Here is a 25,747-nt window from a genome sequence, read left to right on the forward strand (position 1 = left end):
TCAACCAGAAGAAATAAATAAAGAAAAGCACAAAGTACTTAACTTAGCAAGGAAAAATCAAATGTACAACTACAAAATAGAGAGTAACTTGCTAGGTGGTAGTACTGCTGAAAAGGATATGGGGGTTTGAATGGATCACAAATTGAACTGGAGTCAACCATGTGATGCAGCTGTGAAATAGGCTAACAACATCCTGGCATGCATTAATTGAAGTGTCATATATAAGACATGGGAGGTAATTGTCCCACTCTGCTTGGCACTGGTCAGGCCTCAGATGGAGTACTGTGCCCAATTCTGGATGCCAAACTTTAGGCAGGATGCAGACAAACTGGAGAAAGTCCAAAAATGATAACAGGTTTAGAAAACCTGATTTATAAGGAAAGGTTTAAAAACTGGGCATGTTTAGTCTTGAAAAAAGAAGACTAAGTGGGGATCTGATAACAGCGTTCAAATATGTTGAGGACTGTGATTAGAGGATGGTGATCACTTGTTCTCCATGTCTACTGAAAGTAGGCCATGAAGTAATATACCCATGAAAGGGTGCTATCAGCAGCACCCTGATCACTGACAATGCTGCAGCCTGAGGAAGGCTGCAGGCCCAGCTCAGAACAATTATACATTTTCTGGTGGAGGATTGTGAGCAGCGGGGTGACAATCATTGAATTAACAAGGTAACAGGAGAGAATAAAAGGGGAGAAACAGGAAGCAAAGGAAGTTCAGGAAATGGCTCTGGAGATGAGTCTTGGCTGGGGAGTGAGGGCTGCAGGAAAGCCTACCCTTGCTGTAAGCCTATATTGCATGGTATTACTACATAAGAGGGGAATAAACACACACCTTGGTGAAAAATAACCAGCCCAGTGTGTGTCTGTGATTGTGAAACCATTCAAACCGGCCAGGGAGTGGGGTTCACCGGGTAGTAACAAAGGTGCCCCATGACAGGGCTTAACCTGCAGCAAGGGAGATTTAGGTTAGATATTAGGAAAAACTTTCTAACTATAATGGTAGCTAAACTCTGGAATAAGCTTCCAAGGGAAGTTGTGGAGTCCCCATTATTGGAGGCTTTTAAAAACAGGTGGGACAAACACCTGGTCTATGTTTATTTGGTCCTACCTCAGTGCAGGGAGTTGGAATTTATGACTTCCTGAGGACCCGGACAACCCTACACGTCTATGATTCTATGAGTTTTTTGTTATGTGTTTTGTACAACACCTAGACTAATGGGGTCCTGATCCATGACTGCGGCTCCTTGTTACTATAATAATTAAATAATAATTTGCAGACAAAAAGTGGTGAAGGGAGGTAGACCACCGACAGACGACAAAATATTTAGGAAAAGCAGGCCTACATTGCTCTCTGCCACCCTTCCCAGCCCTCCTAGGAAAGTGTGAGAAAGATCAGGTCATTTGGCTTTCTTCTAAGGAGCTACGAGTGGGCCAAGAGTTCCAGTGCTTGAAGATGCTGGAGAGCACTGTGGCAGAAGACAGCCTAGCTTTCCCTACAAAAAATAACAGGGCTGGGCCTACTGAGGGAGAAAAGTTGAGCTGGGAATAGAAGTGCAGGTCTGAAACTTCCTAAAGTTTGCTGAAAGGCATGAATAACCTCAGTGACTTTTACTGGCAGACTGAAATCACACTTCACTTGTTCTCATTATAGTTTTCTAAAATGTGGCATACTTCCAACGTTTAGTGATTTATCAATGCAACGATGAAGCTTTTTGTTTCTCTTTTAGTACCGTGCTCTTTGTAGGACAAGTCTAGTAGCTGGAAATCTGCATATAGGGAATTCAGTTATAATGAGACTTTGCTTATTGCAAAGTTGACCAAAAGCTGATAAAACCTCATTTCTGGTTATAGAATCAGAGAATATTAGGGTTGGAAAAGACCTCAGGAGGTCATCTAGTCCAATCCCCTGCTAAAAGCAGGACCAATACCAACTAAATCATCTTAGCCAGAGCTTTGTCAAGCTGTGCCTTAAAAACCTCTAAGGATGGAAATTCCACCCCCACCCCCAGGTAACCCATTCCAGTGCTTCACCACCCTCCTAGTGAAACAGTGTTTCCTAATATCCAACCTAGACCTCCTGCACTGCAACTTGAGACCATTGCTTCTTGTTCTGTCATCTGCCACCACTGAGAACAGCCTAGCTCCATCCTCTTTGGAACCCCCATTCAGGTAGTTGAATACTTCTATCAAATCCCCCCTCACTCTTCTCTTCTGCAGACTAAATAACCCCAGTTCCCTCAGCCTCTCCTTGTAAGTCATGAGCCCCAGAGTTATAGTTATAGTGAAACTATAATCTGTAGAATAAATTACTTCAATGGAAGTGTGTAGCATTGTATTCATGAACATACAGAGAAAGAGCCTCTTTTTTCAAATAGTTACATTTACAAAAGAAAAGGTCAGGAGAAAGTTTGTTGAACGAGGTTGGGAAAAAATCATTTTATTGGGATAGGTTTTTATTTCATCCTTAAAATATACAAATTGTCTGTCTCTCTTCTGTTTTCAAATGCCAAACTCTGCAATCGCTGTTTCAGCCATCTGATGCTCCAAGCATAGAAAAGAAATAATTCAATGCCAATGTTGTGAAACATAGTGTTACCTATCTAATATTACTATCAAAAAGTCAAATACTAAATATATGAATATTTAATACTGAGTCTAATATAAATGTTACCATCAATGAAATGTAGAGCTAAGACTGAAAATTATTAACTACATCTTTGTGCCTCTATATTGTAGGAGTCACCCAACGGCAGTCCTATATACCATGCTACATCCTGCAACACCCCAAAGCAACAAATGGGTGGGCAAAAGATGGAGTTTCTCTCTTCCAAAACAGTGTCCTTACTGGTGAATGCTTATGTCAAGATCCCTTATGTGATTTGAATGCAGCTTTTGTAGTCAATTCCAGCAATGACAATACATTTAATTATATTAGCAAAATAAGCCAGCCAGCATCACACACTGCTAAACCCATTAAGGTCAGAAGTCTGCTTATATGAACTCAGGCAATGTGTATCTCCATTACTAACAGCACCATTATTGCATTATTCCAAAAGATGTCACACCAATGATTTGATTTCAAGAGATCAAACACTTGTGAACTCAAAGCCTGAATCGTTACTGACTAGGCCGTACATTCCAAGTGATCCAATAAACCAGAAAGCCATTCAGAAAATGCAGCTGAGATTAATGCCATCTCCAGGAAAAACTTAGCTTTTGGGATGGTGCTGGATCTGATACAAAAGTCACTCAAGAATTAAAAGAAAGCTAGGAAATATTAGCTTAAATTATAAATATAGGACATATTGTGACTAGATGAGCAATCTGAGATCTATCATATAGTTGCCATTGAAATACTATATTATAATTATGGCAAAATTATAGTCTGTATGCAGGATAGCACCACTAATTAACACCAAGGCCCTCTGTTATTTATTCTGCACTGGTTCTCAGAATTAAACATCTACTGACATCAGAATACGCAGCTGATATACTGAAGCTAACGGAGTCTCAGTGACAATCAGAGAGAAGAATTTGGTCCACAAAATAATAAGTTTTTGTAATCTAGGTTTGTCACAGCAGTGTTACAAAGGGGTGAGAAATCTCCTCATGGCCAAGAGAAGTAGAGAGTAAACAGTAAAGAGACCCAAATCCTCTGCTCTAAAATAGAAAAGAATTTCTTAGCATTTCCATATGAATACTTCTGTTTACTTGATTCTATTCTATCTAATCTACCATTCATCCATCCACCCCTCCCATAATAATAATTAATAATACTTGACTCTCATTTACTACTTTTCATCTGTAGAGCTTAAGGTGGTTCTAAGTCAGTTATAGGGAAAATGTATGATAAAGCTTACTTGTTTCTTTCAGCTTTGGTTTATCTAAACAAAAACAAAAACAAAAAAACCTCTTTAGAATTACCTTTGTTTCTTGTAGAAGCAAAAATTTAATTCAATAAAAATGGGTTATAATAGAAGAAACCCATAAAAACGTCTTTAGTCAACAAACAAGAGAAATTAACCGTAACAGCTAAGGATTAGATTGAAAGTCATTACCATTTTATGGTTGCTTGACAGCATATGTGAAATGAGTTCATGGACTCAGTCTAATTTGTAGCAGACATGTAACCACCCTGCACACACAAAAAATATCAAAACAACCTGTACAATTTTCTACTAATTAGCCACCTTTGTAGCAGTGTCCAGTAACCCGGGGAGTATTGTGACTTGGGATACTTCTACACATCACTCTGAAGGGGTAATTTCCAGCTTGAGTAGATGTACACACACTAGCTCTAATCTAGCTAGCCTGCTAAAAATAAAAAAAACAGCCCTGGCAGATGAGCTAGCTGCCCAAGAACATACCTAGGGTCCTGAGCAGGATTTTATTTGGGATGGCTAGCCTGTCCTGCCATGCTCGCTACACTTCTATTTTCAGTATGCTAGCTCAATCAAAACGAAAATGCACATATGTACTTAAGGTGGAAATTATCCCTCCAGCTCAAAGTGAAGACAGACCAAGAGCAAAGAGGAAGTAAGGTAAGTAGTAATTCACTGCTAGCCTCTAGTAATAACTTAATATCCTGCCCCTCTCCCCTGCTCCTCACTTGCTCAGCTACTTTTGGCCACTGAATACGGGGATGGAGTTAAAGCTCTGCCTGTTCCCTGATGCTCTCCAACCACCCTGCCCTTCCTACTCTCCTTTAAACGTTTTGCAAAGGTTAAACCAATCTCTACATTTCCACTAACATGAAAACAAGTAAATATTATCAATAATATTTTTCCTGCCACTGTTTTGCCCAGTTCTATATACTAGTGATTTAACATCAAAGGCAAAACAGTTTTAATACCTGAACATTTTATTTTGAAACACTAGAATTCTTGCTAGGGTTGTTAAATTAGCAATGCTGCTAACTCGTGATTTTATTACGTCTCCCAGTATTTTGTGTTACTCTTAAAGCCCCAGCCCCTAGAATCACACAAGTAGGTGAGAATCTTAAAATTAAAACTGTATTTTTAGCCCTCGTGTTTGTAGAGAAAAGCTTGAATATATGACCTAAGTAAACCCTTAAGGCTCAAAAACCAAAGGCAAAAAAATAGAACCTCAAATGATGATTTTTTTAACAAAAAATCTCATGTTTTTAACCCATCTCATGATTTTGGCTCCTCAATTCCTGAATGTTTGGGTTTGGCAATACTGAACTAGCATTACAGTAGGATGGGTATTCTTCCCTTCCTTTTCTTACTGAACACTGGAATCTGACAACTAATATCACAAGTGATATCACAGCTCAGTTTTAGATGCATGTGCATGTGTGGGATGGTGCAGTGAGTGAGCTGCTAGATCTACTACATCATGGTCCACCGTAGGAGGCCTGCAGCAGGCCTCAACCAGATTACTCAAGTGGTCTTTGGCCCACCTCTAGGGTGAGAGGTAAAGCAATATCTCCTAGCACCCAATGCAAAGCCCTTTTACTGAAGCTTTTCAAAAAAAGACCAAAAAGAAAAGGAGTACTTGTGGCACCTTAGAGACTAACAAATTTATTAGAGCATAAGCTTTCGTGAGCTACAGCTCACTTCATCGGATGCCAGAATTGTACTGAATGGGTTTTTACACAAGTGTAAGGCTACATCTACTGTTGGAGCAGGGGGTGTGATTCCCAGCTTGCACAGATGTACTCACAATAGTTCTCATCAAGCTAACACACTAAAAATAGTAGTGTAGCCAGGGTAGCATGGGCAGAGGCAAGTGGCAACATAGGCTAGCCACCCCCAGTACAAACCGCCTAGACCCCATGCGGGTACATACTCAGGATGGCTAACCCATGCTGCTGCTTGCATTGCCCATGCTACCTTGGCTACAGCACTAATTTTAGCACACTAGCTCAATGAGAGCTACTACAAGTATGTCTATGTGAGCTGGGAATCACACCCCCAGCTCCACTTGTAGACGTAGCGTAAGACAGGCCTCTTCTGTTCATCAGCCTTCCAGTTTTTCTTAGGATGCATTGCAATCTCCAGATCTTCGTCGAGACATAGCGCTAGATCCTCAGTGGTGTAAGCTGGCACAGCGCTGTTTATTTCAATGGAGCTACGTTCATTGATCTCAACTGAGGATCTGGTCCACAGATGCTTGATGCTCCACTTGCCCTACCACATGATTGTCTCGCTTATTTTTAAATGGGGACCCCATGTGGCTGAATGAAAGTCACCCTGCAGGACAGGAAATCTCCTATGGGACAGGTGAAATATTAAGACCGCAGAATGGTTTGGTCACTTGAAGCGTCTGCGTGTGTTTTGTATTACATAAGCGAGAGACTGAGCCAGAATCTCCTATCTGAAATTCTCTCTTCTCTGGCAAACTGAGCAGATCAATGGCAGAGCCTGTAGAGTAATTAATTTAGAGGCTATTGCCATGAAGCTGTCTGGTTTTCCCCCTGTGCCATTGTCTTTCTAAAGCAGATAATGTCAAAATATTTCAAGTTTCTCTTTACCTTGCCCCATTACCTTCACTGTTTTTTCTTCCTTCTTTACAGGTACTGCTGCAAAACAAAGATAAGGTTTAAGGAAGACTTCCAGTCAAAAGTGCTGCCCCACACACAAAGTCTTTCTCAAGTAATTAAATGTCTACAGATTTCTTTGAAGGAAATGATTTCTAAGTCTTGTGACCACAAGATAACCTCTCTTCCTCACAATAAACTGGTAACACATTTTTGACCTAACTTATAAAGAAAAGGAGTAAAGTGAAAGGGAATACTTCATTTCTTTCAAAAACGAATAATACAACATTTCCTTCTTTGTCTTGAAAGAAACCTCAGGCCAGGTTGTGATGAGCCTGGTGCGACTGCACAGAGAGCCACAGCAGAGGCACTGCTTTGCACAGTCATGCAAGGGCCTCCCCCAGAAGCAGTCCCTATACTCCATACTAATTATGAGTGCCCTTACAAAACCCTAAGATAAGTGGCTTGCTGAATCAGGGCCTAAGCACATGCTTCACTTTAAGTATGTGAATAGTCCTACGGACATCAGTGGGATTATATCACTGAAATACTTATTTAATTCCCTTGCAGGAATGGTGTGATAGATAGAGATTATTTGGTCCCTGTGATTATTTAGCAAATCAGCTAACAGGAGGATGGCCAGGAAGTGGAACCACACCCACACAAGAAGGTTACAGTCCCTCCTGGCACACGCCCAAATAGAGGCCTTCATATTTTCTGAAATTTAACATGACATATTTGGGAATAAGTGTATTTAATAGAATGTATAAATTCTTGTTATTTAGGGATGAAAAATTTGTTTAGTGATAGAGTGTAGTGACAGTTTAAATCTGGTCCAACATTTAACATCTGTAAAATGCAGTTCTTACAAATCCTTAGGCCAAATGAAATCTCCTGCAGTGTTTGAAACACAAAATCTGTGGCACTAGGAAACTGAAAGGGAAAATGTCTTAACTGAATTTCATTGAACAAGTTGAGAGAAATGCAAAAAGTAAACAAAGGATAAATTGCAAGAGATAAACTGTGTTCAGAAAATTATTTTACTTTCAACAATCTAAGGCATTTTTGCTAACATAGGTATGGTCCTACCAAATTCACAATCCATTTTGGTCAATTTCATGGTCATAGAATTTTAAAAATCATAAATTTAATGATTTCAGCTATTTAAATCTGAAATTTCACAGTGGTGTAATTGTAGAGGTCCTGACCCAAAAAGGAGTTGGGGGGGGTCACAAGGCTATTGTAGTGGTGGGTTGTGGTATGGCTATCATTACTTCTGTGCTGCTGTTGGTTGCAGTGCTGCCTTCAGAGCTGGGCGCCCGGCATGGTATGTTATGGTATTGCCACCCTTACTTTGGCACTGCTGTTGGCAGGATGCTGCCTGCAGATCTGGGCGCCTGTCCAACACCCACCACTCTCTGGCTGCCCCGCTCTGAAGTCAGCAAAGAAGTAAGAATGGCAATGCCGTGATCCCCCTGCAACTCCCCTTTGGATGAGGACCCCCAATTTGAGAAACACTGGTCTCCTCCCTGAAATCTGTTTAATATAGGCTAAAGCACACAAAAGACCAGATTTCATGGTGGGAGGCCAGATTTCACGGTCCGTGGCACGTTTTTCATGGCTATGAATTTGGTAGGGCCCTAAACATAGGGAAAGAAATTTATTTCTTTTTATTGATAGTGTTTTCGTTTTTAGCATCATCCTTTTCATTTGTTTTTTTTTCAACCTGGCACAAGAAAACATTCATTATAAAACTTTATGCTACAGCCCATTGCAAAAAAAAATACATTCAAGGATTTTGCTTTTAAAATTAATGTAAATACTAATGGCTACAGTCTGCCATATTTACTCACATTGAGTAGTCCCTGTTGAAATCAATGGGGCTATTTACAAGGGTCTTGATCCAGCAACATGCTGAGGACTCTGACCCTGCTTCACCAAAACATGCCAGCAAATGCTCAACTTTAAGGCCTTGTATACACTACAGAGACTATAATTCATAACTACGGCATTATAGCTATGCTGGCACAGGTGTAGTGTAGATTCATCCTACAGTATCAGAAAGGTTTTTTTCCTGTTAATGTAAGAAAACCACTTCCCTTGAGTGATGGTCGCTATGGCAACAGAAGCATTCTTCCAACATCCTAGCTGCATCTACACTGGAAGTTAGATCAGCAAAGCTACAGTGCAGGTTGTAGATTTTTCACACCTGTGAGCACCATAGCTATGTTGATTTAAATTCCAAGTGTAGGCCAGGCCTAAGAATGTGAGGAGTAACATTGACTTCTATGGAATTTAAGCACTTAGCAAACATGAAGCACATGCTTATGCAGGGCCATCCCACAACATTTTGGCACCTGAGGCGGGGAGCTTAAATGACGCCCCCATGCTCCCTCGCTTGAGCCAAAACTTTGAAAGGTCTCAATTCTGCCTTCTTCCTGTTCTACTCCTCTCATGTACTGCTCTGCTACTACCCCAGTAAAGGAGAACTAACAACTTAAAATGCCTTGTTCAAAAATTTTAAGTAACACTTAATTTTCAAATTCCTGAAGAGCAAATGTAACTTTTCTTGTCTGCATAGTAAACACTGGCATTTTTATCTGTTTGAATAATCAAAGTGGTGCTATCCGTGCCTTCTTGGTTGCAAAGATTTGAACTGCTTCCTGAAGGTCCATAGTCTGGGCCAGCCCATGCTCTATTGAGATGGTTGCAAGGCCGACCAGGCTCTCCTGTGTCATTGTGGAGCATAGATGTGTTTTTATTAACTTCAGCCTGGAGAAGCTGCGTTCTCCACTGGCACAGAGCAACAAAAGCATTTGGAAAGAGGGTGGTCATCTTACTTGTGCACATATATTCCTGAACAGCCTTTGGAGTTGATCCTGCTGAAATGTATCTTGAAAGGGCTTTCAGTTCATCACCTAAATCACTCGCATCAATATCGCACATGTCAATATGTGTCAACACTGTCTCTAGTGCCCTGCATGGCTGGTGTAAGTCTTCTTCAGGTATACTAAGGAGTTCTGGAATATCATACAACATCTCAAATATACTGCTGTGTTCCTTGAGCTGCATGAAATGTTCTTCAACTGACTGCATTGCACAATCTAGCACCTGGTTAAAGAATTCAACTTTGAATTATTGTTTGGGGTCTCTTATGGGATTATCCCATGCCCCATGATCAAAATGTCTTCGTCTTCGGTGACTCTTGTATTCTTGAATGGATGGGAAAATAGCTTCAGTGTGAAGTTCCTCTGCCAACTTCTGTTCACTCTTCAGAATATTTTGAAATCCCTCATCTGACCGGTAAGACTGTAGGTATGACTTTGCTTTGTCCAGTTTTTCCATTGCTCCAGATATATCAAGGTCAGCTCCTTGGAGTCTCTTGCTTATAACATTTATTTCAAACAGTATGTCATGCCACAACAGTAAGCCACACAGAAATTTGAAGTTATGTATGTTTCTGGTGATTCCATTTTACTCTGCCACTGTTCTCCCATGAACAGTTCCTGTCATAGCATTATCCTCCATAATGGCAACTATGGCATCATCTATCTTCCCAGTTTGGTGTTTGATAGGCTTTATCACCTCTACTCAACTTTCCCATCGTGTGGCACTCAGTGGTTTCAGTGTCAGAGAAGATGTTCCCAGATGTCGCTTCAAAATTTGCCATCAGTGAGTTGATGCAGAGAAAAATACATAGATGCTTTGAATTACATTAAAATATTCAGCAGCCTTACTAGAAGCTGATGCTGCATCACTGACCACCAAGTTCAATGAATGAGAACTGCATGGCACAAAAAAAGCTCAAGGATTTAACTCTTGGATCTGCATCTGCACTCCTCTGTTCTTTCCTCTCCTGTTGGCACCATTATCGTAGCCCTGACCTCTCATGTCAGCTATCACAATACCACAAGTTTCCATTGTTTGGCACATACAACTGATCTGAAGTGCCACGCAGTGTTAGGTTTTGGGTAGCAAGCATTCTCACAATGGCAATGAGCCTTTTCAGAAAATTTTGCCAGTAAAGAGACTCTGATGCAATCTTCTCTTGATGTTGATCATCTATGGTGGCCTTTAACATTAGTCTCATCTCAAGCTCTTTCCACCTATGGAATGCTCTCTGGTGATTTGCTGCCTTCTCATGGCATGCCAGATTTTTCCAGTCCTTTGTTCCTATAGAACCCAATGTGGCTGGAACATTAGACTGGAAGAGTTTGCAACAAAAACGGTATGCAGCATTCTGGGTTTTTGAGTACATAAGCCATAGCCTCTCTACTTTGTCACCATTGGGGATTTCACACCAGTAATGTGTTGGATGGAAACTTCTATTTTCATTGTCTTTGGGGAACATGAAGTTTTTCACTTGCTGTGGCCCATGCAGTACAAGGAAGTCCCTCAGGCTACTGGTCAAGTGGGTCCACAGTCTAGGGTCATCTAGACTTAAGGAACTAAACTCAGCAGTAGCTGTTTCTTGCACCTCCACCACACGCTTCTCTGATCTACACTTTTCTTCAGGAATGTGCATGGTTACATCCATTTGAGAAGGAGATATGGATGCTGCAGTAGCTGACAGGTCACCTGCACTCTGACTAACTGGAAGATCAGGCATCTCCTCACCACTCACATCCTCACTAGGCCAGAAGGGTCATCATGAACATTTGTGTCTATGTGTCTCAGGAGAGCTCCTTCCTGCTTAGATAGAAAAGCTTCCTTTGCTTTCTTTCTTTTTCTGAATGCTGCCCCAGAGGGGAGTTTTCTTCTTTCACTCATGACTGCTGTTCTGTGCCAGCTATAGTGGCTCTCAGCACTCAATTGAGGGGGATAAATAAGCAGGCTGGTAGCAGGGCCTGAGTGACGGAATATATCAGCATCTTAAGGGTCTAACTGGCTCCTACTACTTACTTCAATTGACTGCCTGTTCTCCTTGAGTGGGTTCAGGGAGGCAGCAGGAAACAGGAAGCTCCCTGAGAAGCTGGTGTTAATCAGTCCAGGCTCCTGGGGGTGGTAGAGAGGTACATACGAGGCTTCTCCTCCTCTCTCTCCCTGCAGCTTCTGCTGCTTTCTGTTATTCCCTCTCACCTTTTCTCCTGCCTGCCCGTTATATTTCTTGTGCCCTCCTTCCTCCAGCACAGCACTCAACCATCTCTGTGCATCTAGAGCAGAGAGAATACATATGCACCTGCAGCCCACACAATTTTCTACACTCTGGGTCCTATGGTGTCCCCCCCAGTCTGGCACCTGAGGTGGCTGCCTCAGTTTGCCTCATCGTAAGGCCAGCCCTGTGCTTATGTGCTTTACTTGTTTAGCAGGATTGTAAGGTACCACTCACTGTGAACAAGAACAGTGGAATCTGGTACTAAATGAATTTCAAAATGAACATATAGTCACAAAACTACTATGATAAGGACCAAATGAATTTTTAAGAATGCTTGTTTTCTCCAAACTACATTTACCTTTCTTAGCTGAAACCGCAACAACATCCTCTTTGTCTTGTCCAGTTTCTGAAAATTCAGAATAATGGAATGAAAAACAGTCTGAAGAAATACTTCAAAGATACCAGACAGCAACCCAAAACAGCATTTGCTATGAGCAAGACTAAAATAGCAAAGGACAGTAAAACTAGCTGTAGAATATACTGCAATATAAAGTGCTTGTCTGTTAATGAAAACAATCATTCTGATGATCTTTCATTTATCGAATCGGGAAATACATGGCAAAGAGAAGAAAATTATGAGAAAGCATACAAAAGAAAAAAAATATAGATGAAGTCATTCTAATCTATATAATCTGCACATGAAGACCTGAGAACCAAGAAGTTGATAGTAAAATAAATCTACTGAAAATAAACGGACTTGACTAACTCAATTCACTCAGCAGGCATATAACAGGCTAGACACAAGTTTAAGTTTCCTCAAAAACATTATAAATCTATGAAGAAGAAACTTTTGACCTTTTGATACCTTGTCAGATAAATCCTAAAGGAGCTGGATAGCAAGTGCCAGAACTTTTCAAGTGTTAAGAAAAAGATGAGCCTGACGTGCAAAACTCAGATCCAGATTTCCAGGCTCCCAACATTTGAGGGTGTTTGGATTCAAGGTTTTGGCTAAGTCCATTAAAATAATAGAGGCCAATCATGAAATTTGATCCAGATGCCAAACCTTACTTCCCCACTTCCCCACATTCTATCCTCACCCTGCAAAAAAGATTTGGTGGTATCTAGACTCAAGCAGTTTGGTTTGGACCTTTCTTGGGTTAGGAGACTAGCTTTTCTCCATCACTGAACAACAAAGCTTAAAAGCAAAAACAGTAATAAACTTCCCTACTCTGTCATAATTTTCACTTTAAGATTCTTTGCCCACTAGGAAATCTCTTCAAGATTACCAAGTATCACTCAGAGCTAATTAATTTTCAAAGCCGCTGCATTGTCATTTCTATACTAAATGGGTATAAAGCACATTTTTTATTCCAGAACATAGACAAAGTTCATGCTGAAATTAAAAGTGTTCCACTGAATGTAAGAAATCCATGTAAACATTCCACTAAAGGTATGGAGATATTTTGATATATGAAACACCAACATGGCTGCATTCCTCAGGAACAGTGCAGATCACAAAGCCCACGTCAACGCATGTGACATCTGGGAACAAAGTATTCTCAGTCACCTCCTGTCTCCTAAATCCCCCGCCATCTCACCCCAAATAAAAATCAAAACAAAATCAATTTTTAAAAAGTAAACTAAAAATGTAAAATGTCAAAACACCCCTGTACTCCAAGCAGAGTTCTGACCACAAAAAGGGAGGGTGACAAAGACTCCATGAAACCTACTACAGATATTGCCATTCCTATAGATTTTATTTGGAAGATGCCCAGATACTACGATGATGGGCAGCTGTATAAAACTCTAAGATAGGTATATGACTTGACAGATACTGACATTACTGATGTTCAGAGAGTAGTGTTGCATAAAATTCCCTGGGTTTGCTGCATTCATTTTGGTTTGGTTATAACAGAATTTTTATAAAAATGTGTTATATTCAGACCAAGATCAGACACGTCTAGAATAAGAGAAATTTAGGGCTGGAAGGGATGCCCTGGTCTGAGGCAGGACCAAGTAAATCTAGACCATCCCTGAAAGGTGTTTGTCCAACCTGTTCTTGAAAACCTCCATTGACAGGAATCCCAGCTCTCTTGGAAGCAGCTGAACTGCCCTAATAGTTAGAAAGCTTTTCTTAATATCTAACCTAAATTCCCTTGCTACAGATTAAACCCATTTCTTCCTGTCCTACCTTCACTAGATATGGAGAACAACTGATCACCATCCTCTTTATAACAGTATTTGAAGACTGTTATCATTCCCCCCACCAGTCTTATGATCTCAAAACAAAATATGCCCAGTTTCTCATAGGTGAAGTTTTTTAAATTTTATAATATGTGTTGCTCTCCTCTGGACTGTCCAATTTGTCCATATCTTTCCTAAAGTATGGTGCCCAGAACTGAATGCAGTACTCTAGCTGAGGCCTCACCAGTGCTGAGTAGAGTGGGACAATTACCTCCCATGTCTTACATAGGACGCTCCTGTTAATATACCTCAAAATGATATTAGCCTTTTTTGCAACCGAATCATATTGTTGGCTTATATTCAATTTGTGATCCATTCTAACCCCAGACTGTTTTCAGCAGTACTACCACCAATATTCCCTATTTTTAGTTGCACATTTGATTTTTCTCCCTCCTAATTGCAGTACTTTGCACTTAGGAGGGAGAAAAAGAAACAGATTGACAGAGCCAGAAGAGTACCCAGAAGTCACTTACTACAGGACAGGCCCAACAAAGAAAATAACAGAACGCCACTAGCCATCACCTTCAGCCCCCAACTAAAACCTCTCCAACGCATCCTCAAGGATCTACAACCTATCCTGAAGAACGACCCATCACTCTCACAGATCTTGGGAGACAGGCCAGTCCTTGCTTACAGACAGCCCCCCAGCCTGAAGCAGATACTCACCAGCAACCACACACCACACAACAGAACCACTAACCCAGGAACCTATCCTTACAACAAAACCCGTTGCCAACTCTGTCCACATATCTATTCAGGGGACACCATCATAGGGCCTAATCACATCAGCCACACTATCAGAGGCTCGTTCACCTGAGCATCTACCAATGTGATATATGCCATCATGTGCCAGCAATGGCCCTCTGCCATGTACATTGGCCAAACTGGACAGTCTCTATGTAAAAGAATAAATGGACACAAATCAGACGTCAAGAATTATAACATTCAAAAACCAGTCAGAGAACACTTCAATCTCTCTGGTCACACGATTACAGACCTGAGAGTGGCGATCCTTCAACAAAAAAACTTCCAAAACAGACTCCAACGAGAGACTGCTGAATTGGAATTCATCTGCAAACTGGATACAATTAACTTAGGCTTGAATAGAGACTGGGAGTGGATGAGTCATTACATAAAGTAAAACTATTTCCCCATGTTATTTCTCCCCTCACCCCACCCCCCACTGTTCCTCAGACATTCTTGTTAACTGCTGAAATGGCCCACCTTGATTATCACCACAAAAGGTTTTCCTCCTTCCCCCCCTCCTTCCTGCTGGTAATAGCTCATCTTAAGTGATCATTCTCCTTACAGTGTGTATGATAAAACCCATTGTTTCATGTTCTCTGTGTGTGTATATAAATCTCCCCAATGTATCTTCCACCGAATGCATCCGATGAAGTGAGCTGTAGCTCACGAAAGCTTACGCTCAAATAAATTTGTTAGTCTCTAAGGTGCCACAAGTACTCCTTTTCTTTTTATCTATGTAAGTATTTACCACTTACTGTGAATAAGGGTTTCAGCTGGGGCTCTAACTGAGGGAATGTTCTCTAGTGGCTAAAGCAAGGGACTGGGAATCAGGTGTTGTGGGTTCTAGTCCCCTCTCTGTCATTGATTTGCTATGTGACCTCAGCAGCACCAGTATGTGACACCCTCTCTCATACTTGCATAAATGAGCAGTTATTCTCACAAATAGCCCCGTTCATTTCAGTGGGACTATCCCTGTAAAGCATGATACTATTCAAAATGAATAAGTGTAGCAGAATCTGATCCACAGGGCATTAGTTTTCCCATCTGCTAAACAGGATTACTAGTACCTACTTAGTTCTCAGGAGTATTATGCTCTTTAATTAATTGCCAATTGTAAAGTGCATAAAGGTGATAAAAACATGCAAAGTGGCATTCTTATAAATAGACAGTAGAGAGAAAAAGAAGCTCAAAACACTATTTAATTTTGGATTCAGATCCTTCAAAGTGGACCTTTAAATCTGTGCTTTATTTTTAATCTGTACAGATGTGATTTTTTTCATGCTTATGGAAATTCTGTAGCATACTTACATAGGGCTTAAAGTTTTTATGGCCCCTCATACTTCCCTGTCAGTTGTGTTTTGCTAAGAGGAGCAAACCCACAGAAAAGCTCGAGTGGATTTAAGCCTTTTTTACCCACCTACCAACAGTATTTATGCAGAGTTAATAACAATAATAATTGGAAGACAAAGCTGCTAAATAAGATGCCCCCTTTCTCGCTCTGTACACAACCTTGTCCCACTCTGTAAAGAAAACAACCATATAGTCAATAGGTCATGCAAAAAGTGGGCAGGAAAATTAGAGAAGTGTTTCCCTTCTCACAATATCCTGTGTCTATGTAAGGAGTTGGGTGGAGCCACTTCCTGCACTCCTTAAGATCCTTGGTCCAGATTCACAAAAGGACTTAGACATTTAGCTTTAGGCACTTAAGTCCCTTTGTGGATCTAGCCCTTTATGGATTCAGGCTGGGTAGGCAATAGCTCCTGAATCTGAAAGACTGAGGAATCTGCCACCTGGAACTTTATGGAATCTTCAGGGAAAAGACAACTGGCTCTCGGAGCAGCTTGTTAGGTGGAGAAAGTCGAGACATTGCTATTTTTTTTTAAAAAATCCATATGGCTCTAATGAAGTCAAATCTTTATATATCTCTAATGACAGTGATGCAGTACTTTTGTATTAATAACAATATAAATATACATTCTTCTATTTTTATTTTAAAAACACATGCAGTGACTTACCTTTTACCTTATGACTTTCTCCAGATACTGTAAAATAAAGGAATATATTCTAAGAAACAAACTTTACAATGTGTACAAACAACATTTGTCCTTGTTAAGATATTCTCGTTGTACCTGGTTAAAATCTACAGAAAGCAAGGCTAGCCACAGGTATATATGGAGCTTGAAAAATTCCACTTATTTCAGCAATCATGTACAGTATGCATGGAAAACTGGCTTTAGAATGTGCATATAGCATACACAAAGGAAAGGGAAGAAACAATTCAGACACTTCACAGACATCTCAATAAGTTTGGCATCTGAGTAAGTCTGGCATTCTAATACTGACACACACAATGAAGTCTAGATACAAAAGTAGTATTGAAAATATCACATATTTCAATCTAATTTATGTGCCAGGGTTTGATATTTAATTATTGGATAATATTTCTTTCTAAAGCATCATTGATCAAAATATAATTTGATTTGGTTTTTGAAGGAAGAGGAGGGGAAAAGCCCTGACACACTGTTTCTTCTTCTTCCAGACTCAATTTATTTGAATCCCAGAGCCAGACTTCCTTCCTCCCTTGGAGAAAAAAAAGTGAGGAAGATTTTGACATCAAAATCTAACATTCAAAAGAATAATGGTGTCCTGCTTAGCTGCATGTAATTGGCTCTCAAGTACAACAGAATGGCTAGGTTATCATGCTCCATAGCCGTTCTAATACATTTGAGTAAATTGGCAAATCTGTTCTCTTCTAGCACAGTGCAGTTCCCATCCCTTCCCCTAATGGTGACTTGAGTTAATTTAGGTTTAAGTTTAAATTAAGGAAATGAGACTAAAATAGACTTTTACAGGTTTTACCAGGTACTTTTAGAGGTACTACAGGTATTTCCTTCTTTGATGGTTTGGCTGGAACAAATAAGAAAAGGTTAGTTATTACAATGTGGGAGTTGCCACTAAAACATTCAGTAGCTCAGATGAAAAATAAGACTAAAAAATGGGACCCATTTACCAGTTTCCACCAGCTTTTCCTTCTTGGGTGATTCTGAAAATTAAAAAAGAAAAATATTTTGGCTCTACTTTTGGTACTGTTGTTACATTTACTCCTTCTAAAAAGTATTTTCCGTGCAGTGACTAATGGAGTCAAATGCTAATACCGGATAGCTAAAAGATAATTCCACAGTCATATTGTTAGGTGATGAAAGGAAATGTTAACAGCAATTAAAGAGCAAACATGGTTAGACTTACTCTGCATCATTTGACAATCTAAGATTGTGGTTCCCAACCTTTTCCACCCTGAGAATCTCCCAGAACACCACTCCCACAACCTCCTCTTCAGGACCACTTATAGCCACTTCGCAAAGATACAAGGCCGTGGGGCATAACCAACCAGGGAGAGGGGAAAGAGATGGAAATGTCTATTTGAAATGGTAAATTCCATATTATCATTGACTAAAATTCATAATAAATAAGAAAAGGGATGAGTTAATGCTGCTTGAAAATAAAGTAAGTATATCACAAGACATAAGCAAACGAAACTCTCTTCTTTCTTTCTTTCTTTCTTTCTTTCTTGTATGTGGGGCTGGAGGGGAGGAAGGAAAAAAGGAAGAATGGAGACTGGAAGACAGTTACTTTGGCTGATTTAACCAGTCATCTCAGTAACGTCTGCAACATTGCAGCACACTCATGTTTTATGTAGCATAAGTGCTCCTCCAGAGTTCATTTATATATATTATATATAAACACATTTTGTAAAACATTTTTTCAAACTTATGCTTGCTTCTCTGAAACTGAAGGATATCTAATTATGATTTCTTTGACTCCAGGGGCATCTAACTGTTTCCTGTTTTCTCACAGTCTCCCAACCCTTAGACAAGGAAAACAGGGACAGAAGTTGTGTGACATTACCAACTTTCACTTTAAGCATTTTTGTGAGACCTAAAATTTCATTTTCATTAAGCAAATTCAACAAGGTTCTTCCAGAAACATGAAATCCAATTTACAAATATCTGCAACTTTCCACAGGGAAGCTTTTATTCAATAATTAACAAAATTAGTTAGGAAGTTTGGATCAGAATCTGAATTTATGGCTGACTCACTTCTACTGTGCTGTTATAATGTGGTACACCAAAACCCTAGATCCCAACAACCACAAGCTTTGAGAAATTTCAGATCTGGATCTTGCCTTTATGGCTCATGCCACTTTTATTAATTTAGAAGAATTTTCTTCTATTAATTAATGGTCAATCTGCCAGAACAGAGGATTTTGTCCTATTGTACAATATACATGTTAGACATTTGCAATAGCATTTGTAAGATTTTTAACAGTAAAAGTTGTGCATGTATTCAAAAGAATTTATTAATTTATCAACCAGGCCAATACCTTTATCCAGGACACAGCCTGTGGCTGAGAACAAATAAATATTCTATCATATGTGTAATTGAAATTTTTTTCAAGATTCGCTCAATTCTGAAATTTCACCATATTCTACACACACTGAAGTTTTCACTAAAACATTTTTTGCCTTTGTGAAAGCCAGTAAAATATTTATTACTTGTTCATGAAAATCCTAAATGCATTTTTTTGTTTTGCTGATAGTGATGCGCTCACTGGGGAGATGTGGGACAGAAGAGAATCTCTGAGGTTATTTTTTATGCTGCTCCATTCCCTAATTTGCTAGTGATGCTGCAAAACATTGAAGCTGGCATATTCTTGCAACGTACCTTAGATCTTCACCAGCAGCAAGGTAATTCTCAAACCCTGACTTTCTCACCTGCTAGCATTGGAACAGTCACGTTTCCATTTTTATTCTTTGTTGTTCTCTCATGACATGTATGCCTTTCAATTAATTCAGATAAAGTGTTCTAATCTTAAAGCAGTAGTGTGAATAAGTTAAATTCATGTCAAACCAGTGAGAAAGCTGAATTTCTATGATAGGTTTAAAAGTAGCAGCCGTGTTAGTCTGTATTCGCAAAAAGAAAAGGTGTACTTGTTGCACCTTAGAGACTAACAAATTTATTTGAGCATAAGCTTTCATGAGCTACAGCTCACTTCATTGGATGCATCCGATGAAGTGAGCTGTAGCTCACGAAAGCTTAAGCTCAAATAAATTTGTTAGTCTCTAAGGTGCCACAAGTACTCCTTGAATTTCTATGAAATTGCCTATCATCTCCCCTGTGTTCACTGTTCTATAATATAAATTATATGATAATCAATGTCATTAGGCTATATTCATTACAGTTAAGGGGAAACAGTTTTCTGTACTAGAATACTCAATTTCTGATACAAGGATTTTAATAAATCCTATTTTAAATTCACTAAAACACAGAACTGTCAATCCTGTGCAGTCGAACACTGCAAATCCTTAGGTTGGGGAAGCTAATAGTGTTGAATCTTTTTGTTTGTCTGCCTGCAATTTTCCTATTGGCTTGTTCAAGTTATAGAGAGGTTCATTACATGTATTTGTTACCCCATATTTCTTCAATTTCTAAAGATCATGAATATAGGATGCTGATTCCTTTGTTCTCTGAAATAAGAAACTCGGGGGGGGGGGGGAGTGGGAACCGCCTCCCCTACTAAGGTTTTGGCACCAGCTTTATAGCTCCCTGTTTGTAAATGAAAGCTGACATTCATTCATAGCAATTTCTCTTCAGAATGATCGCTGAAAAGAGATGGAGAAGGAAGAATGGGTTTTTGCATATCCTCAGACTGGAAACACATGCCTATGATTGGCAATCTCCAGAATTCATTAATCTGAAGAGATTTCCTGCCAGGCCTGAAATAATTGCACAGATTCTTCAGAGGAATACAGATTTGTTTCAAGGTCCTTTGGCAAGCTTACACAACTCCTCTTTGCCTGGCCTTCAGGAAATGATGGCCACACATCTGGTCTGGTCTACATCATAGAATCAAAGAATATTAGGGTTGGAAGAGACCTTGTGAGGTCATCTAGTCCAATCCTCTGCTCAGAGCTGCTGCCCTGCTCATCTCTGTAAGGTTTACCAGGATGACTGGATTTGAATCTCTCAATGAAATGGAAACCCTCCCCACAACCCACACTGCCCCAAGAAAAAAGCTAATACAGACCTGTCTGATATCAAAAGCATGAATGCTTCTGCTCAAAAAAAAAAAAAAGAAAAAAGGCCATCTTAAATCTAGAGAAGATCTGGTGATCTGGGCACCTTCAGCTTCTCTGAGGTCTCATCTGTTCTTGAGTGGACAAGGTCAGTTACCTCAAATGGCAGGCCAAGTACCTATGCCTTCTGATTCTTCCCATATCGCTCTAAGTTAACTCTAAGACAGAATTTCATAAGGAAAAGTGTCCATTTGCCAAAGACTGGGATTCTGCAAAATCCATGTCCTAACAGGCACTTGAGGAGCATTTTGCAAGCTCTAGATGAGGGGTTCTCAAACCGGGGGTTGTTTTATTTTTGAATGCAGTTATTTTTTGTACATAATTCTACATTTGTAAGTTCAATATTCAGGATAAAGAGATTGCACTACAGTACTTGTATTAGGTGAATTGAAAAATATGATTTCTTTTGTTTTTTACGTGCAAATATTTGTAATAAAAATAAATATAAAGTGAGCACTGTACACTTTGTATTGTGTTGTTATTGAAATCAATACATTTGAAAATGTAGAAAACATCAAAAATATTTAAATAAATGGTACTCTATTACTGTTTAACAGTGCGATTAATTGTGATTAATTTTTTTAATTGCTTGACAGCCCTAATATATATACATTCTGCCCTGCAGCCAGTATATGTGTATATATATATATATATATTGCCACTAGATGGGACAGAACACTACACCCAGAAGATGTGTGTGTTATACTTATCCCCTCTTACTCTTAGAAGAACGATACTCCCCCACTCATCCGGCATAGGCCTAAAGCATCCAGACCAGAAATAGCAACACCAGACTACTCCCCAAAAGGAACCTTCTGCTTCCTAATTTCCCACCAATTTCTATAGGCCTATGCAGAGGTTTGGAAAACAAGGAGAAATGGCTCTAGAGAAAACTCTGTTAATCCTTGAGGGGAACAACATGGGGTCACAGCTAAGGAACTACCCATTGACAGATCCTTCCCTAAAGCCAGTCAGGGTCATAAACTTAGTGTTGAAGAAGATGTCAGTTCTTAATGCACAACAAAGCAGTCAGCCATCTCAGACATAAGCAAATCTCATCACCCTCAAGACCTTACAATTTAAACAAACCATCTATGCTGAGGCACAACTGGGGATAAAAATCTGCTATAACTCCTTCATAGAGCCAGGGGATCATTGACCAGCAGTAGATCTCTCCTGGTGTTTATGCTTCCCCTTCATTTTCTTTTTAGGAGGAGCTGCAGAGGGATCTGTGGTGTATTTCCAGCCCTTTGAGGATCTGACTTAGAACTCTTCAGATGCAATCATTTCCATTGCTGCCTTGATGGGCTTGGGGACAATTTATTGGATTTAGAAAAATCTCCCAGCACTGTATCCACCTGTTTTGAACCCACAATGTCTTCTGGAAGACAGCTTTGCTTAAGTCCATGTGGCTTATAAAACCTTTCATACAGGAATTATTACAAGGAAGGCTTAGATTCTACACAATCTTTCAGGTGATGGTGTAAACACTGCACAAGCAGCATACCTCTTTTACACTTGAGTAGTGTCCGCAGGCACTTTAAACACTGATCTGAAATAGAGATTTCTGTGGGACAAGGAAGTCCCTCTTAAATCCTGGTTTCTGCACATCATCTGCTATGTTAAGACCCAATGAGCAGATTAACTATCAATTCTACAGGAAAAACAATTAATCGTAAAAACTAATGATCAAAGCTGCTTCAGAAATAAATACACTTGAAAATTAACAAATGTAACAAGAAACCTAGCATTAAACCCTCACAGGGGAGGGCTTACCACTCAGGCCAGCAGAAAGAGAAGGAATGAGGAACAGGAAGGATTTGAGTAGGGATCGGCAACCTTTGGCATTTGGCCCATCAGGGAAATCCTCTGGTTTGTTTACCTGCAGCGTCCAAAGGTTCAGCCGATCGCAGCTCCCACTGGCCACGGTTCACTGTTCCAGGCCAATGGGGGCTGTGGGAAGCAGCACAGGTCGAGGGATGTGCTGACTGCTGCTTCCTGTGGCCCTCATTGGCCTGGAACGGCGAACCGTGGCCAGAAGGAGCTGCGATTGGCTGACCCTACGGACGCTGCAGGTAAAGAAACTGTCCCGACCCGTCAGCAGATTTGCCTGATGGGCCACTTGCCAAAGGTTGCCGATCCCTGGAGAAACTGTTATTAGAGCTGGATGGGAAATCATTTTCCTGTCCCATGAGAATTTTCAAGATATCAATTTTTTTCTCCAACCTGAATCAAGATGAAAAGTCAAAAATCTCAAAAAATTGAGAACCAATCATCCAATTTTTATTTTCAGATTTTAATGATTTCAGAACATTATATTTCAATTTCAACCTTTAATAAAAAATAAAACAGAACTCGGAGAGTTATTGAATCACAGAAAAGTGGGGGTGGAAGAGATCTTAAGAGGTCATCTAGTACATCCCTCTGTACAGAGGCAGGACCATTCTTGATAGATGTTTGTCCAATCTGTTCTTAAAAATGATGATGATTCCACAACCCCCCTAGATAACCTGTTCCAGTGTTTAATGGTCATCAAAACTCACCCTCTCTCATGAACAGGTTTGGTTTCAATGAATCTGCATTTTCTGATGAAAAAAGGTTTTGTTGGAAAATTCCTGATCAGTTTAGTTTTGTAATACTTTGGTTCCTTGGCTCCAGAACACTAGATTCAAAGGGCATGTACATGATCCCCTAATGGTTAAATATGCAGACAGGGTTATGTAGCTGCATAGCAAGGCACACATCTCCTACAGAATTTCTCAGCAAGGGCAAAGACATGAAGGACACTATCAAACCAACAAAAAGCATCAGGAGAAGTGTGCACCTCTGACAGTCAAAAAAATGCTGGAAGCATTCTAGTGTGTGCAACAAAATACAGCATGTCAGCAGCAGCTATTTCTGAATATTTAAAGCTCTCAACTTGGGCATTCAAAGATTATGCAGGAACTGTTATGTAAGACCAAAATGCTGTGCATTATTTGTGGGCACCTTGAAAGAGAAAATGATAGATTTTACACAGTATATTGCAAAGAACCTGTTTGGTACATATGTTATTGGGCTCAACTTTAAAATCAAAAGTTAAACTCTCAATATATAAAAGTAAGGGATTTGATATTAAAAAAGCTGAAGTATGATGAACCGATGAAAGTAAGTTTAAATAATGCCACAAAGCAAGTGATATACACTTCCCCCCCACACACACACACAAAATGAGATTTGCTACAAACTGAGTCAAAAAAGTCTATCAATTACTAGAGATTATAATAAATTTACCATGTGCATTCTGTAATTGCTTATAGAAAAATCTCCTGCATCCCTGCCACTTTTGACCCCACTTCTGCTCCTGCTCCCACTTATGTCAAATGAAATTTTGCTAGTGATCTTAACAGGGCAGGATTGGACCCATTTATTCCTCTGCAAACTGCTTATTCAATTTAATACAAGCTCAGCAGAGGTAGCATTAACAGCAGATGCACTGCCTGAGAAGCCAGTCACACATTAGGTATTCCTTATGGCCCCGATTCAGCAAAATACTTAACACATGCTTAAATACTTTGCTGCAGAGGGAAGCACTTAAACATGTGCCTAAGTGTTTTGCTGAACTGGCCCCCAAAACCTTACAAACCAACAGTTCATTGTGAATATTTGCAGTGCTTTTATAGTTTGTCAGCTACTAGGCAAGCCCATTAAAAAGCCTCTCACAGAAAGAGCAGATTCATAGATTCATAGATATTAAGGTCAGAAGGGACCATTATGATCATCTAGTCTGACCTCCTGCACAATGCAGGCCACAGAATCTCACCCACCCACTCCTGCGAAAAACCTCTTCTATGTCTGAGCTATTGAAGTCCTCAAATCATGGTTTAAAGACTTCAAGGAGCAGAGACTCCCCCAGCAGGGGACCCGTGCCCCATGCTACAGAGGAAGGTGAAAAAGCCCCAGGGCCTCTGCCAATCTGACCTGGAGGAAAATTCCTTCCCGACCCCAAATATGACGATCAGCTGAACCCTGAGCATATGGGCAAGATTCACCAGCCAGATACCCAGGAAAGAATTCTCTGTAGTAACTCAGATCCCCCCCATCTAACATCCCATCACAGGCCATTAGGCCTATTTACCATGAATATTTAAAGATTAATATTTTTAAGTCATTTAAATCAAATTCCCATTTAACTATCAATTAATTTAGATATAGTTCTCCTTTCATCACTGTGGCTAGCAAAGATAAAAGCCTGAATAGCAACTTCTCTGTTTAACAGTTAGCTTGCTCCCCCTGCCTTGTTCTTGAGGGACTGTCATAATCCAATATTAGTAACACAACAATACTTCCAATGTACTGAATAGTTATGTCAAATGCTTGACTAGGACAGGCATGCAAGAATCAGTGGTATTAATAAAGGGGTAAGATTCTATTTTAGCAGAGACACCTTCACAACCAGGAATAGCACAATAGGAATGATTGAAAATTCATTTTAAAAATGAATTTTGTTGAAATATATTTTAAAGTATGGGTGAATATGATGGTAGCTTGCTTCAGAATAAGCCATAACATGCTAACTGGATGAGTGTTTCAGAATCCTCACAAAAGTGATGAATTCTATTTTTGTAAAGAAGTCTGTCATAAGTTAGAAGAATAAGAACTGGACATCAGATTAGCAAACTAAATTGCCCTGAGAAAAATCAGTTTACATGACATTAAAAAAATCCTATGTTTAAAGATTTTAAGGTTCTAAACTGAAGCATTCAAAAGTTGAAAGATGAAAAGCAAAATGCCTTTGAAACCTGAATTCTGCCCCCTTGTGTGTATACATTATGATACAGATCACATATTAATTTTTCCTTTCCTATTCAGAGTCAGATCATGGCTTACCCTACACCTGCACATAGAGACATGAGGGGACTGAGAACTGAACCTCTGCATGGCCTCCCAGGCCTACTCCTTCTCCCAAGAGCAGTTAGGTAGGAACTGTGCAGAGCCTTGACTCCACCTCTCATATGTCAATCAGCACAGTTTCTTCCATATG

The 25,747-nt window shown here is 39.8% G+C and overlaps 1 protein-coding gene across 1 annotated transcript in view; it reads right to left on the minus strand.

Moving 5' to 3' along the window:
* LOC119852971 (triadin-like) overlaps positions 1-25,747 on the minus strand; it is a 71,071-nt gene that overhangs the window by 15,909 nt on the left and 29,415 nt on the right. Inside the window, exons 6-11 of the mRNA XM_043511476.1 lie at positions 17,601-17,633; positions 17,450-17,497; positions 16,606-16,632; positions 11,958-12,005; positions 6,499-6,546; positions 3,863-3,886 (exon numbers count right to left, since the gene is read on the minus strand). Of these exons, the coding sequence (XP_043367411.1) occupies positions 3,863-3,886; positions 6,499-6,546; positions 11,958-12,005; positions 16,606-16,632; positions 17,450-17,497; positions 17,601-17,633 (228 nt within the window). The remainder of the gene's footprint in view (positions 1-3,862; positions 3,887-6,498; positions 6,547-11,957; positions 12,006-16,605; positions 16,633-17,449; positions 17,498-17,600; positions 17,634-25,747) is intronic.

This window comes from Dermochelys coriacea, chromosome 3, assembly GCF_009764565.3.
Source record: "Dermochelys coriacea isolate rDerCor1 chromosome 3, rDerCor1.pri.v4, whole genome shotgun sequence".
In the NCBI taxonomy this organism is placed as follows: Eukaryota; Metazoa; Chordata; order Testudines; family Dermochelyidae; genus Dermochelys; species Dermochelys coriacea.